We start from the raw sequence: 16,353 nt of genomic DNA on the forward strand, positions 1-16,353 counted from the left end.
CTTATTTATGTTATATGACACTAGCTTTATATCCATTGAACAACTCCCCATTTCCCGCTCTCCGTACCCCCTGGCAACCACCATTCTATTTTCTGCTTCTGTATTTGTTCAGTGGGTTTGACACTTCTTCATTTCCTGGAGCACTAGTTACACAGCAGAGCAATTTCATGATTAGATGGGTGCATGTATTAGATTTGGAAGATGAAGCAGATACATTTAGTAAACACTTGAGTGTTTAATTTTCACTTGGAAATTTAATGTTTACCTCAGTTTTAAGGAAGAAAGCTTTCTGGAAGGATACATTTGTATTATGTCCAAGTTTTCTTTTGAGTAGTAGTAAACTCATAGGAATTAATGAGAATAAATTTGTAATGCAACAATTGTTTTTTTAATATGAAATAATAACTCCATTTTCTAGTGGTTTCTTCTTTTTTGTACTGTTAAAAATATACCTGCGTTTAGCTGACTCAATGGATAAGTTAATAAGTATTGAAACATTGGTTCAACTTCCTAATGCTTTGCATTAAACTGGGCTTGGTGATTATTGTTTTTAATCTCTGTGCTTGGTGACAAGCTTTTAATCTCTATGCTCCTTTATTTATTTGGTAGTAATTTTTGCTTACAAGCAATATTTTCTATTAGTTTGATAAGGGTAGGAGAAATAGGCCTCTGGCATGTAAATATTTAATGTGCACTAAATATTTGTTGAATTGCTTAGAAGAAGCAAGTCAACTGCTGATGAGGAAGTTGGACATTTCAGGATTCAGCAACTGAAAGATTTGTCTAGATTTCCTACCCAGAAATAGCAGCATTCCATTGACAGTCTACAAGAAATATGCTATTTTTTCAGATTATAAAACCGCTTATAAACTAATATGGAATATAGATGAAAGTACTTTACTAAAGTACTAAGTACTATTATCAGTATTTCAAGATTAAACCCTGAAATATTTAATGGATTATTGTAATACTTTGCAAATAGGATTTTTTTTGCAGGATCCAACATATATATGTGTATATTCAATTTTTAAAAATGTTTTCATTGTGGAAAATATTAACCATATTGAAGAGATTCGGTACGATGAGTCCCCTTGAAACTCCATCACTCAGTTTCAACATTTATCAGTTCATGGCCAATCTTGTTTCACCGCCGTCCACTCCCTCACCCCTACACCCAGGTGTTTTTTTTTTAAGTGCCTTAAACAACAGAAATTTATTCTCTTACAGCTCTGGAGGTCAAAAGTCCAAAATGAGTTTTAGTGAGCTAATATCAAGATACAGGCTAGGGCTGCATTCCACCAGAAGGCTCTAGGGGAGAATTTGTTTGCCTACCTTTTCTAGCTCTTGGGGCCATCTGCATTCCTTGGCTCATGGCCTCTTTATCTTCAAAGCCAACAGCATATCTGTCATCATCTCTGCTTCCACCATCACATCTCCTTTTCTTAAAAAATGGAAGTAAAATCCATATTACATATCACCATTTTAACCATTTTGGAGTGTCCAATTCAGTGACTTTTAGTACATTCACAATGTTGTACGACCATCACCACCATTCAGTGTTGTATGACCATCACCACTGTTTAATCCAGAACATTTTCATTACCCCCAAAAGAAACTTTGTATACCCATTAAGGAACCACTCTCAATTCCCTCCTTTTCCCAGCCCGGCTATAATGAAGAATGCTGCTATCAACACTGGTGGTTGTATAAGATTTTGTTTGAGCACTTATTTTCAGTTACCTTGGCTATACAACAAGAAATGGAATTGCAGGAGCATATAGTAATTCTGTGTTTAATTTTTTGAGGAATTGTTCAAACTGTTTTCCACAGTGGCTTATAATTTTATATCCCCACTGGAAATGTATGAGGGCCCAATTTCTCCACATATTTGCCAACATTTGCTATTTTACTTTAAAAATTCTAGTAAGTATGAAGAAGTAGATCCCAAATGACTTGTTTTTTTGAGACAGGATCTCGCTCTGTCACCCAGGCTGGAGTGCAGTGGCATGACCATAGCTTACTGCAGCCTCCAACTCCTGGGCTCAAGCAGTCCTCCCACCTCAGCCTCCATAGTAGCTGGGACTTCAGGTGTGCACCACCATGCCCAGCTAATTTTTTGTTTTTTGTAGAGATGGGGTCTTGCTATGTTGCCCAAGCTGGTCTGGAGCTTCTAGCCTCAAGCAGTCCTTCCAGCTTAACCTCCCAAAGTGCTAGGATTATAGACATGAGCCACTGTGCCTGCTTCCCCCAATCGATTTTTTAAGACATTTTGGCCTAAACGTCATATAGATGTTCTACCTGTAAGTCCACTCCCCTTTTTGCTTTTTGTTCTCAGTGCTTACAAATTAATAAAAATACTTGATATTTGTTAGACATCTGCTTTGTGCTTGGAATTGTGTTGAGCTCTTTTCATTTACATGATGTGATTTACAGACTATAGATGGACGTGATTTCACCAGCAACCCAGATTCCTATGTGTAAACAACCCAGACAGTAATAGAGGTGAGGGTGAGAGTAGGTGTGTCCCATAAGGAATCTTGAAATAGGAAGAAATTTCTGAAGCTACATACATTTGGAAATGATAATGCTTATGACAGGAGGAAATTCTGCTTGCAGAAGGGTTCTCTCTAGGGTTCCTTTAAATAGCAAGTTCCCCCAATTGATGAAACATAAGTTCAATGTGCTAAATCAGAAGAATGGACCCCTATTGTAGAATGTCATCTTTATGTTAAATGAGGCACTCCTAACCACTTACTTGTGCCTCAGGCCATCCTCTCAAGTCTTATTCAGCAGAAGCAAATGAGAGTATCATAACAGGACTCTAAGTAAGAACAGGAAAATATCCACTGGATTTGGTAATTAGAAAGTCATTGGCACTCAATTTTAAAAGGGCCGTTTCTGCACTGGGTGGGGATAGGGCAGAGAAACCCAGCACTGAAGGCAGTATCACAGCTGGTTTTGTTTTGAGGGTTGGGGGAAGGCTGGGGCTTGAGAAATCAATGGGATACAGTGAAGTCAAGGTAAGTGACTCCTTTCAAAAAGATTGAATGAGCCAGGAAGGACAAGGGAGAAGATATAAGGTCAAGGGGTGGTTGGATTCATACTTTTTAGGAAGAAAAACCAACCATATTTTTATAGATTCTGGGAATAGAGCTGGATGAACAGATGTTGAAGATACAGGGAAGAGGTTAATGACAGGTGCTCCCTAATGAACAAATGGGTCAAGGACACAGATGGAATGCTTAGCTTTAGGGGAGGAGGGGTTGTCCACAGGGACTAAGGAAGTGAGGGTGATGCCCAGTGGATGGGCTTCTGCGGAGGAAGCAAAATAGGAAATTTCCATCTGATGCTCTTACATCTGGTTCTCACTTCAGAAAGATAGTAATCTGCTTAGCACGAAAAGCTGGGGTATAAGAATGGCTGCCTAAAGGAACGGGAGAGGGAAGAACTGACCAGAATAAAGGAATTATCCTAAAGGACAGCCATATCCCATTAAGATAACTTCTTGGTGCTTTGGACTGGGCCAGCATTGGGCTGAGTGGCCCGTCCGTCTGATCCAGCACTGCATTTCGAATATTCTACTCAAGTGTAAGCTCTGCTGGGTGTCACACGTGGACATGTTATCCTTGTGTGGCTCTGTAATTTTATTCCTGACTCTATTCCCCTTTCTTCTTTCATTTACAAACCTTTCCACTGTGCCCTTTGGAACTCCTGCTCTGTTATAAAGAATCCCCCAGTATTCTTAGCATCTTCTCTGAATATTCCCACCATGTCAAGGTTTAAATGAACACTGGATGTCCCTGAAGATTAGTAGTCCCCTGAAGCTGCTGCCAGTCTTACAACAAAGACACCCAAACTTGTGTGTGTTTACCCTGTGGTAGGAATCATTCAAAGCACTTTCAGCATATTAACTAATTTAATACTCATGACAACCCTGTGAAGTTGATGCTGTTAGTTTTTACCTAGCACCAACTTCTTGAGGTACCAAGAGATATATAGAACTTGACGGAAGGCAAACAGCTAGTAGGTGGCAAAGTCAAAAGATAAACCCAGGAAGCAAGGCATCAGAATCTTTACTCTTGATAACTAAAACATACTTTCTAAAGCTCTTTCAAGTTGGGGGCACTGAATTTCCTCATACTCCAAATACTTTTTTTCCAGGGGGTGGGGTGTTGGTGTTACCAATTCCTAAATCTTTTCACGGTTTTGTGTTCTAAATCTAGGTTTACTAGGCCTACTCCAGGTGGCCTAGTATTCCACTTTTTTGGGTTGGCTAAGTCCACTAATCCTTGTTGCTATGTCTTATTTCTGTTTGTTTTTGTCCTTCAGGGTTTATAATTTTAAAAAATCCTCTTTATTGCCATATTATGGGGGTTTGAGGAGGTTGTGGAGTTAAACGCTTGTGTTTAATGTCCTACTTTGAACTTGAACTGCTGGGTTGGTTTAACATTAGAAAATATATTAATTTACCACTTACCATATTAAAAGAAAAAGCATGTGATTGTCCTGATAGACCTACTTGGCCAACGTTGTCTTGGTTTATTCCCTAAAGAGGCTTGCATTTTCTAAACACTCATGCATCTGCATGAGTGTTCACAGCAGCATTGTTAGTAGGGCCATAAAACTGTAAACCATTCACATGATCATGCACACGTTCACAGGCAGGAGAGTAGGTGGACAATTTGTCACACAGTCAGTTATATAGTGCATGACTATGGAACAGTAAAATTATTTTCCTGTAGCTAAACATGCATCGATATGGATAAGTTGCAGAAAGACAATGTTGAGTGACAAAAGCGAACTATACAGATGTGTACTGCATAGTGACATTTCTGTCAACGGTGGATGGCATATAGATGGTGGTCCCATAAGATTATAATACTATATTTTTAGTGTACCTTTTCTACGTTTTAATATGTTTAGGTACCCAAGTACTTGCCATTGTGTTACAATTGCCTACAGTAGTCAGCACAGTAACATGCTAGGAGCAATAGCCTATACCGTATCGTCTCGGTGTGTAGTAGCCGCACCATCTAGGTTTGTGTAGGTGCACTCTATGATGTTCACACAATGATGAAATCCCTGACAATGCATTTCTCAGAGTGTATCTCTGTCATTAAGTGACACATTAACTGTAGTTTTATTTTTTATAAAGTTAAACAACAAGTTCAACGAACAGTACATTGTTTTAAAACTGAAACTTAGAGGGGAGCAATGACCAAAAAGTTGAGGACTGTAATTCCCTCATGGGGGCAGGAATAAGTGGAGATCTGATCAGGGATCCGCTGACAGGGAGCTTTGTCAATGGCAGTGTTCTCTCTGTCAAGTTGAGTGGTAGATTAATAAGTGCTGGTTTTATTATTATGCTTTATGACTTTGAGGTATATAATACGCTCTTTTATCATGCTAAAAAACAGCACCATTTTATAATCTACAATTCAGTGACATCAAATACATTCACAATGTTGTGCATCTGTCACCACCTTCTGAAAAGTTTCAGAATCACCTTGGAAGGAAACCCTGTACCCATGAAGCAGTCACATCTCATTTCCCCCGATCTCTCCAGCCCCTGGCAACCACACATCTACTGTCTGTCTCTATGGGTTTGCCTATTCTGGACATTTCACATGAATGGAATCATATATATGGACTTTGGTATCTGGCTGCTTTCATTTACCATAATGTTTCCAGAGTTCTTCCATGATGTAGCATGTTTTAGTACTTAGTTTTTATGACAAACTATTAGTCCATTGCATGGATATGCCACATTTTGTTTGCTCATTCACATGTTGATGGACATTTGGATTGCTTCTGCCTTTTGGTCATTGTAAACAAGGCTATTATGACTATTTGTGTACAAAATTTTGTTTGGGCACCTGCTTTCAATTCTTTTTTTTTTTAAAGCTTTAAAAAATGTTTGTTTGAGATGAAGTCTCACTCTGTAACCCAGGCTGAAGTGCAGTGGCGCAATCTCTGCTCACTGCAACCTCCCCATCTTGCCAGCCTAAGCTATCCTCCCACCTCAGCCTCCTGAATAGTTGGGACTAGAGGTGCAAGCCACCATGCCCAGGTAATTGTTTTTATATTTAATATTTTTGGTAGAGATGTGGTTTCACCATGTTGCCCAGGCTGGTCTCGAACTCCTGAGCTGAGGCAATCCACCTGCCTTGGCCTCCCAAAGTGCTGGGATTACAGGCATGAGCCACCACGCCCAGCCTTGCTTTCAGTTCTTTTGGGCATAAATCTGTGAGTGGAATTGCTGAGTTTTATAGTAATTCTAAATTTAACTTATTGAGGAACCACCAAACTGTTTTCCACAGTGGCTACATGTTTTACATTCCCGCCAGCAATGTATAAAGGTTCTGATTTCTCCACATCCTCACCAACACTTTTTTTTTTTTTTTCTAAGCTTATGGCCATCTTAGCAGGTATGAAATGGCATCTCATGATGGTTTTGACTTGCATTTCCCTGATGACTACTGATGTTAAGCATCTTTTCATGTGCTTCTTAGCCATTTGGGTATCTTCTTTAGAGAAATATCTATTAGATTTAGTTGCCGTTTTTTAAATGTACAATTTTAAAAATATTTCATAGCTCAAATATTTTAAAACGTACATAGCAGATACTTCTTTTCCCTGTGGTAGTAATAATAAAGAAAGCTTTTTAATCAAGCAGTTGATCAAACTACTATGGAAACAGATTAAAAGCTCAAAGATCCCTTGGTGGGCAGGTAGTTTTAAATTGCCCACAGTATTGACTCTAAGTCAGTATATAGAGAAATGTATTTGAATAAGGGGAATAAGGGAAATTACGTTTTAGAGAATTTTTGAGTATAAACCTAAACCAAAAAATTGGCTTATAAAAGGTATTTTTTTTAGATACATGAATTTACCTAATTTATTCATTCACCAAGTATGAATGGGGAATGAAGCACTGGGAGCAGAATCTTAAAACATTTAAATCATAAAACTTTTATGTGGTTGATGCCTGCCTTCCTTTCCTTTCCTTTCCTTTCCTTTCCTTTCCTTTCCTTCCTTCCTTCCTTCTCTTTTTCTTTTTCTTTTTCTTTTCTTTTCTCTTCTTTTCTTCTTGCCATAACTTTTCCATCATATCACGTGTACCTCAAGCAATGTAAAAATTACTGTTGAATTTACTGGATAAATATCTACTTTTCTGTGTTTCAGAGACTGTAATTTAGTGTTTTATTCCTTGCATTATAAAATTGACAGGGTATTTACTCCATGTATATTTTTCAGAAATCTTTATATTAATAACTACATGAAGATCTGCCTGATTAAGAAATACTTTTCTTGGACAGAGGGGTAATAGAACTGTGTGCTAGCTTGGTTGTTTTCCTTGCACCATCTCATCAATTACTCTGATTTTTTTTCTTCATGTCTTCATAGCCTCTTCCCGAGAAGTTTGTGGTAAAAGGTGTTGTGGATCGTTTTTCAGAAGAGTTTGTGGAGACCAGAAGAAAAGCTTTGGATAAATTTCTAAAAAGAATTACGGATCATCCTGTGCTCTCTTTCAATGAACACTTTAATGTTTTCCTTACTGCTAAGGTAAGGGCAGTTTACATACTCTTCCCCCATATTACCATTCTTGGGGCTCTTTCCTAAAAGCTGTCTTGAGCAAGACTCGGTCTCTACAAAAACTTTTAACAAATAGCCAAGTGTGATGTTGTGCGCCTGTAGTCCCAGCTACCTGGGAGGCTAAGGCAGGAGGATAGCTTGAGCCCAGGAGTTTGAGGCTTCAGTGAGCTATGATCGTGCCACTGCACTGCAGCCTGGGTGACAGAGTGATACCCTGTCTCTTTAAAAAAAAAAAAAAAAAAAACTGTTTTGATCTTTCAGAAGCCACCTTCATGAGCGAATGGTTCACTGTAACAGGGTTGTCGTAAAATTGGTCTTTTTTTGGGTGCCTATGTGCATTAGCATGCTTTTTTGCATTAGCAAATCCGTATAGATGGATTCTATGTTAGAATTTAGGAGGTCTATCCCCACCCCATCCGGGGCCCTACCCACTTGCAGCAGTAGAGGAAGTTAGAATATTTGCTCTGCCAAAAGCAGAGCTAAGTGTTTCCTTAAACACTTGGCAGTATTACTGGGTGAGGCCAGTCTGACCAGCAATGGGCATGGAACTGAAGGAACATTTGAGTGTTTGGTGAGGGTGTTCTTCTTAAGGGCGCTTTGAGTGATTACTTGCAGCTGCATTTTACAGACAAACTCAAGTTCCAGGAGCTTGTCCTTGTTCAGGTAGCGTCACTAGGATCTCAAATTGGGTCTTTGTGGCTACTGAGGCCACACCGTCCCTGTGTATCAGACTGCCTGATTGTTACTTAACCTGCAATCATGTTCCTATCAGGTGGACATTTGCCAGATAAAACATTTGGGTCCTACACAGTTGCCAGATTCTGTGTATTCAAACTCAAGTTGGTTGTCCACTGGCCTTTCTCTGCACTTCCCTCTTGGCAGAACTGGCCAGAAAACCTGAGGTGCTGTGCTCTCGCTGTCTGCAGAAATGGGGTCACATGCTCAGACCCTCCTGCTAGCTTCCCTCCAGTCCCATCTGTTTGGTTTCAGGTATCATATTCCCATGTTCAGGCCATATGTACCATGTTCCATGTTGGCAAGGGTATTGTGGTCCAGATACTTTCTAGTTTTTAAATCTGCAAAATTGAGAAATAGTTATAGATAACATTAGTTGACATTAAAGACTTCGGAGAGTGTGCCATTCTTCATTCAATGGAAGCCACATGACAAAGTCCTTTAGTTTTTATAACCTCAGTTGGCATTGAGTCTTATTGATGACATTCCAGTTCGGTGTCTCTTTTTCCCAGAGGCTTTCCCCCACTACAGGTTGGACAGGTACACTTTTTAAAAATAAGTATTTCCTGGCAAACTAATCCTCAGGTATAATTCCTTCAACTCATACTCAAAGTAGAATACATCCTAATTCTCCAAAAGCGCAACGCACTTTCTCCCCCAAGGTCCATTTTCAAGAAAGCCCTCAAGCACATTCATGCTTACTGAACAAAAAAGAAAAGGGAGGGAAAAGCTTGGACCCCTGGTTGTTAGGAATCTGTATGAAGAATAAGTAGGAAAGAGAGAGAGAGAGTGTGTGTGTGTGTGTGTGTGTGTGTGTGTGTGTGTGTGTGTGTGTGAGAGAGAGAGAGAGAGAGAGAGAGAGAAGGAGATTTATCTATCTGTGGGCCAAGCAGTATGAAAATGACTTAAAAAATATAAGGTCCTTGACTGCCTCGATCAAAATCCGACTCCATGTGAGTGAATACAGGAGAGGTGGCTTTAAACAGAACAAATTTTAGCCCTAATTCAGTATCACTTGCTGAACAAAATGTGCTAAATGGCCTTATCTTTTCTTTAAAAATTTTTAAAATTGTGATAAAATACACCTAACATTTACTATCCTAACAGTTTCTAAGTGTACAGTTAAGTAGTGTTAAGTATATTTAAATTAGTTATGCAGCTTATCTTCAGAACGTTTGCATCTTGCAGATCTGAAACTCTATGCCTATTAAATGGCAGCACCCTATTACCCCTCTTCCAGCTGCCTCATTTTTTCCTTTAACATACCTTGAATAACTTGATCTTGTTCTTAGATGAGCCACTTACGTGTTCTGCCTTAGGGAATGCAGAGACACTCTTTGTTTTCTTTGTGATGACATGAGCTTTTCAACAAGTTAGAAGTGTCCTTAAGAAGAAGCCAAAAGGCTGTATGTAATGGCTCATGCCTGTAACACCCAGCGCTTTGGGAGGCCAAGGGGGTAGATCACCTGAGCCCAGGAGTTCATGTTCAGCCGGGGCAACATGGTGAGACCGCATCTCCATATATTAAAAAGAAGAAGCAGTAGCAGCCAGTAGTAATACTGGGAGAAATGGGGACGCTCAATAGCAACTATATTCAAGTCAATATTTTAATCTTTGGTTGAGTGGGTACAGCAATCAGATAGATACTACTGAATAACTTTATTCAACACGTAAATTAACTTGGTTAACTGGGACACCCTTTCAAAGCTCTACTTGAAGCGGAGCCTGTACAGTCCAGCGAGCCCATTTGACTCCAGTCTCACTCGTAAAAACGCTGTCTGCAGAGGTAATTCCAAGAACTCTGAGGCTTCAGTTATAGTCTTGTGAAGGCCTTGTGCCTTTGGGGATGTTTCTTGTCTAGAATGTGGGAGGTCAGAAGGGGAGATGGAATCTTTAGGACACTCTCTCAGGCAGCCTGACTCTGAAGGGAAGGAGAGAGGTGGAGAGGAACTAGAGGAGATTGCTGCTGTTTTTAAGATGAGTCAGCCTTGGGTGTATTTTACATGCTGAAGGATTAGAAATTGAAGATACAGACAGGAGAGGGGATAATTGGTAGGGCAAGGCCCTCGGTTGGGGGAAGGTATGGATAGGTATTCCAGAAAAACTCTCAAACCATGGTTTTCCTCTGCTCTCAGACAACAACAGTTGTCATCAACACAGGAGAAGACTTCTGTGACCAAATTGCGGGGTGGGGGTGGGGGCGAGATTTTCCCCAAACACCAAGCAGCCATTGCCAGCTGGATGTCCACCAGTTTAATTCGCACATTATTTACCTGGACATAGCATCAGATCCCACAGGTTGAGGACTCAGTCCCCAAGTCGGAGAGCTTCCAGATCTCGGACGTTAAGTTCAAGCCTCCAAAACTTCTGACCAGCTAGCTTCAAGTTGGGCTTCCCGTGACCCCTTCTTTGGGTTCCATTAATTTGCTAGAGCAGTTCACAGAACTCAGAGAAACACATTTACCAGTTTATTATAAAGGATATCACAAAGGATACAGATGAAGAGTTGCATTGGGCGAGGCGTGGGGGAAGGGCTGTGGAGCTTCCATGCCCTCCCTGGGTGTACCACCCTTCAGGAGACTCCACATGTTCAGCTCTCCAGAAGTTCTCTAAACCCAGCTCTCTTGGGTTTTTGTGGAAGCTTTGTGACAGCAGCATTCCATCCTGCAGGGTGTGGGGAGGGACCCTAGTCAGAAAGGCTGGGGAAGGTTCGAGTCCTGCCTTGGGGCAGGTGAAAGGAGGGCAGGAGAAAGACAGAGAGATTCTGTTTCCTGAGGCTTAACACACCCAACATTATAGTGAAAAGACTGGAACAAGGTCTGTGGAGGTTATGAGCCAGGAACCGTGGATAAAAACCTATACACACACACACACACACACACACACACACACACACACACAGTGGAGGTTATGAGCCAGGAACCGTGGATAAAAACCTACACACACACACACACACACACACACACACACTCTAACACCTCAATAGGAAAGAGTGGATCAAGAGCAAAAATGAAGGCCTGAAGGAGGAAGCGAAGAAGGAAGTGAATTCACAAGGTGCCTACACTCAGATACTATAGAGACCTCAGCCTGAAATTGTACATCAAATGCGGAGGGGCTGTCGGGCCATGTTAGCTATGAATTCCACATTCTCTGCTCTATCCTCTGCATCAGGCCACATCACCAGAAAGCTGTGTCCTTGTTCTGGGTTCCTTTTTCTCCCTCTAGTCATACCCTTCTAGGTCTGGGAATTAATATTCTGTTAGTATTGAGGGTGGATATGAAGAACAGACACACCTGTACCTTCTGTAAAACCATTTTGGAAGCTACCCTTTCAGTAGGTGACACAGGACAACCTGAAGATGGTATAGATTCCTCTTAGGGTTTGATGATAGGAGGAAGCTTGTTTTATCAGGCAGGCTAATATGCTTTTGTTTTTTGCCCAGGCTGGAGTGCAGTGGCACGATCTCAACTCATTGCAACCTCTGCCTTCCAGGTTCAAGTGATTCTCATGCCTCAGCCTCCTGAGTAGCTGGGACTACAGGTGCATGCCACCACACCCAACTAATTTTTTTTTTTTTTTGTATTTTTAGTAGAGACAGGGTTTCACCATGTTGGCCAGGCTAGTCTTGAACTCCTGACCTCAGGTGATCTGCCCACCTCAGCCTTCCAAAGTACTGGGATTACAGGCATGAGCCACCGTGCCTAGCCTGGCTAATAAGCTTTATATTTAGATACAATGGTTTATGAAACTCGACATATTTCCAGTTTTGCCTTCAAGAAATCCAGGGTTAAAATGTTTTGCTGTTTACAGCATCCATCCTAGGCCTGAGTTTTCTAGCAATGTTTTTCTGTCACTGTTTCCTGCTTTCCACCCTTTACTCCCCTTATATGGCTTTAGTTGGGGTATAAATAGATGAGTGATGGATCTCGGAACCTCTGCTCTTCAGTTTTGCTCCTAAAGACAACATAGGGTACTTTGTATGGGAGAAACAGATACTTAAAAAAAATTATGTTAGAAACAGCATTGTGTTTAAAGGGCAGTGTGCTCAGGTGAGTGAATTTGATTAAGGATTGGAGTTCAGCTCTGCTGAAAGGGATTTAGGTGTCAACCTACGGGAGCCTGAGTCTGGTGGTTATGACGTCCAGGCCAGGGTCCTCGTGTGAACGTTATTAGGGCTTCTAACTTAGCTCCTTGTTTCCCCGAGTCCTCCATTTCCAAACTGAAGCTGCTTTTAGAAGCTGTTTTATTTAGTCCTGCCTGTGTGAGTGAGTGAGTGCTTTGAGCTTATTCACATATCATCCTCAGGACCTGAACGCCTACAAGAAGCAAGGGATAGCATTGCTGACCAGAATGGGTGAGTCAGTCAAGCACGTTACTGGCGGCTACAAGCTGAGGACTCGGCCGCTTGAGTTTGCCGCCGTAGGTGACTACTTAGATACGTTTGCACTCAAACTGGGAACCATTGATCGAATAGCCCAACGGATCATCAAAGAAGAAATAGGTGAGCTGTCTGTTGAGGTCTTGATTATGCCCTGCAGCCACATTGGCAGAAATGCCATTCATGTGTGCTACAGAGAATCAAACTGCAAAATACTGGAGTGACAGAACTAGGCCGTCTTTTGCTTATCAAAGAAATACAAGGAGGGGAGGAGTTAGGTGTGACTGGAATGTCACTTTGCACCCCGTCCTTTGTCCTGCCATATCAGCCTTGTGTTTGCTTTTCCCATGGCCAGCACTGCTGATTCGCCAGGTGTTTCTTCTTTTATGCTCTCTTAACGTTAGCTTTAAAAGTGGAGACATAGACTCAACTGCCCTTCATCCATAGGGAACAATAATTTAGTAAACAAACTTAGATACCTTTTCTGGCAGAAAGATGGTTCAAAAAGACAGCACGGGGACCTGTGTTTGCCAAAGTTATGACCCTGATGAATCTTCAGACTTGTAATTGACTCACCCACCCCACCGTGGTTCATTTTAAACCCACTCCTCCTGCATGGGGGAGTTGCCAGGGCCTGTATTGATCCTTCCTTGTTTTTGCCTCCACTTCCTTCCCACCCCTCTCGGGGCCACCTGCTTTGCCACATCCCAGAATGTTGGGATCTTTTATCTCCTTACATACGTGTGGGGTGGACAGACATGAACAGTGTAAATGATCTCACTGGCATGGGAAGCACGTTGAGAAGGATTCCCCAGCAGTTGCCTTTCATTGGTCACTAAGCCGTGATGACTGTGTTCTGTTGTAACAATGGCAAGACTCCTGGTGACAAATGATGGGCCAGATTTTCTTTATGGGGGAAAAAAATCAACATTTATTTTTTCTCATTTCTTGTACTTGTTCCCTCTACTTAATCCACTGATGATACCATGTGGGGCCCATAGGTTTTGGAGATAGCTTTGGATGCCATCCACACCTAAGGATCATGCGGAGTAAATTCTGATGGGATCCAAGGGGCTGAGGTGACCACCGAGTGATAGAGTGAGTCTGCCAGTGTAAGACCGCATCTCTTGTATCAGAATGTTTCCTAAAATTCCATTGTTTATCCATTGTGACTGATTTTTTTTTTTTTTTTTTTTTTGAGATGGAGTCTCGCTCTGTCGCCCAGGCTGGAGTGCAGTGGCTCCATCTTGGCTCACTGCAAGCTCCGCCTCCCGGGTTCACGCCATTCTCCTGCCTCAGCCTCCCGAGTAGCTGGGACCACAGGCGCCTGCCACCACGCCTGGCTAATTTTTTGTATTTTTAGTAGAGATGGGGTTTCACCGTGTTAGTCAGGATGGTCTCAATCTCCTGACCTCATGATCTGCCTGCCATGGCCTCCTAAAGTGCTGGGATTACAGGCGTGAGCCACCATGCCCGGCCGCTGATTTTATTTTTTAACCTTTAAAAACATCTCCCTAAACTTATGAAACTCTGCCTCCATTGCCTGTTAAAATTCTGCTTCACACTATGGGTAGGAGAGTGGTTCTTTTTTTTTTTCTTTTTTTTTTAATTTTTTTTTTGACGGATTCTTGCTTTGTTGCCCAGGCTGGAGTGCAGTGGAGTGATCTCAGCTCACTGCAATCTCTGCCTCCCGGGTTCAAGCAATTCTCCTGCCTCAGCCTCCTGAGTAGTTGGGACTACAGGCGCCTGCCACCATGCCCGGCTAATTTTTTTGTATTTTTAGTAGAGACGGTTTCACTGTGTTAGCAGGATGGTCTCGATCTCCTGACTTTGTGATCCACCCACCTCGGCCTCCTAAAGTGCTGGGATTACAGGTATGAGCCACTGCCAGGCCAGTGAGTGGTTATTTTCAAAGATGTTTGGTGGATGTGGCTGCTACTGCTTTTCCCCATAAGGCCCATTATCCAGAGGCAATGGCATTCCCATCACGGGATGGAAGGGATTGATGTAGCATGAGCTGTCAGAGGTTTTTAAGCAGTTGTGCTAGAAACAGTGTTGTGTTTAAAGAAGACTGGGATCAGGTGAGTGAATGGCCAAAGAAACACATGTTCATGTAGAGAGCTCTTGGCTGTGGTGATTACTGAGTCAGTAGTAGCAGCAACTGCTACCCAGCCGGATTTTAATTGGTTTCTCTTCCCTGTTCAGAGTACCTTGTGGAGCTGAGAGAATACGGGCCTGTGTACTCCACGTGGAGCACCTTGGAGGGTGAGCTGGCCGAACCCCTGGAGGGTGTGTCAGCTTGCATTGGGAACTGCTCTACAGCCTTAGAAGAGCTGACAGATGACATGACAGAAGACTTCCTACCTGTGCTCAGGGAATATATTTTATACTCTGACTCCATGAAAGTAAGCTGGCTTGCTTCTTGTGTATTTGCATACTTTCTTTGTCATAGCAATTATCAGAAAGTAATGGATTATTGCCTGTTTGCATGTGATATAAGTTTCCTTCTTCCTGGGTGGGCAGGATCAGACATGTGGACTGACATCATGGACATATAAATGGAATACATGGTGAACCAAGTACGTGAATTAAACAAAAAAAAAGTTTGGGAAGAAATTTGAGAGTTCAAGAAGATATAATGCCTATGAAACAAGAACAAAGATGCCATTGAAAAGTAATAGATAATTAGAGTTCTTGGAAGTTAAAACATGATTGCTGAAATAAAACTGAATACTCAAGTTGGAAGGTGAAATTGAAGAAATCTTAAAGTAAGACAAAACAAAAGTTGCTAGAAAATAGAACAAAAATGCAAAAGTACTGAAAATGTGTAAGAAAAGAGACATAGGGGATTAATCCCAAAGGTTCAGCATCTGACTGATAAGAGTTCCTGAAAGAACAGGGAAGACTGAGGGAAGGAAATTGTAAAAGAAATAATACAAGAAAATCCCCCAAAGCTGAAGACATAAATTGTCCGATTAAAAGGACGTGATAATTGCCCAGCAAAAGGATTGAAAAGATCACCAACCCAAAGCATATTATTGTGGAATTTTAGAACAAAAGTGATATGAATTTGAAAGCTTTTTAAAACAGAGGGAGGGGCAGATGATGTATAAAAGGAACAAGAGTGAGAATGGCTTTGGTCTAGCAGCGGTGAATGAGAAGAGGAACTATGAGGACAAAAAAAATCTTTGGCCTCAAATCCTGTGTGCAGAATCCGAGTGGAGTGCAAGAGGAAATGTGCCAGTGCCCACACCGGAAACTTCCCCGGCCTGCACATAGACTGGTTGGAGAACATCGCTTCAGGAGACTCCAACGATGGGGGCACTGATTAGTGGAAAGGCCCAGTCTTTATGACCAATAGAAAAAGATGTGTGGCTCAGTGTTGAACATTCCCACCTCTAAATAGCACCCTCCTACTTTCCAAAGGAGACCTCTGAATGATTAATCTGTTTTTGGGGCAGGTCAAGGGCATCCCATGAGGAAAGACCTGAATAGGGACTGACCTGAATTCCAGAGAGAAACCTGTCAGTCAACATTGGGTTGTAAAAATGTTAAACCAGAAAGATCATAGATCCATGAAAACATTGTACAGCTTGAGAAGAGGAATAAAAAATAATCAACTAGTTATAAAAACAAATTACGA

The 16,353-nt window shown here is 41.6% G+C and overlaps 1 protein-coding gene across 1 annotated transcript in view; it reads left to right on the forward strand.

Annotated features, from left to right (window-relative positions):
- SNX30 (sorting nexin family member 30) overlaps positions 1-16,353 on the forward strand; it is a 126,127-nt gene that overhangs the window by 74,025 nt on the left and 35,749 nt on the right. The window contains exons 4-6 of the mRNA XM_003264007.3: positions 7,408-7,566; positions 12,638-12,833; positions 14,916-15,115. Coding sequence (XP_003264055.2) covers positions 7,408-7,566; positions 12,638-12,833; positions 14,916-15,115 — 555 coding nt within the window. The remainder of the gene's footprint in view (positions 1-7,407; positions 7,567-12,637; positions 12,834-14,915; positions 15,116-16,353) is intronic.

This window comes from Nomascus leucogenys, chromosome 8, assembly GCF_006542625.1.
Source record: "Nomascus leucogenys isolate Asia chromosome 8, Asia_NLE_v1, whole genome shotgun sequence".
In the NCBI taxonomy this organism is placed as follows: domain Eukaryota; kingdom Metazoa; phylum Chordata; class Mammalia; order Primates; family Hylobatidae; genus Nomascus; species Nomascus leucogenys.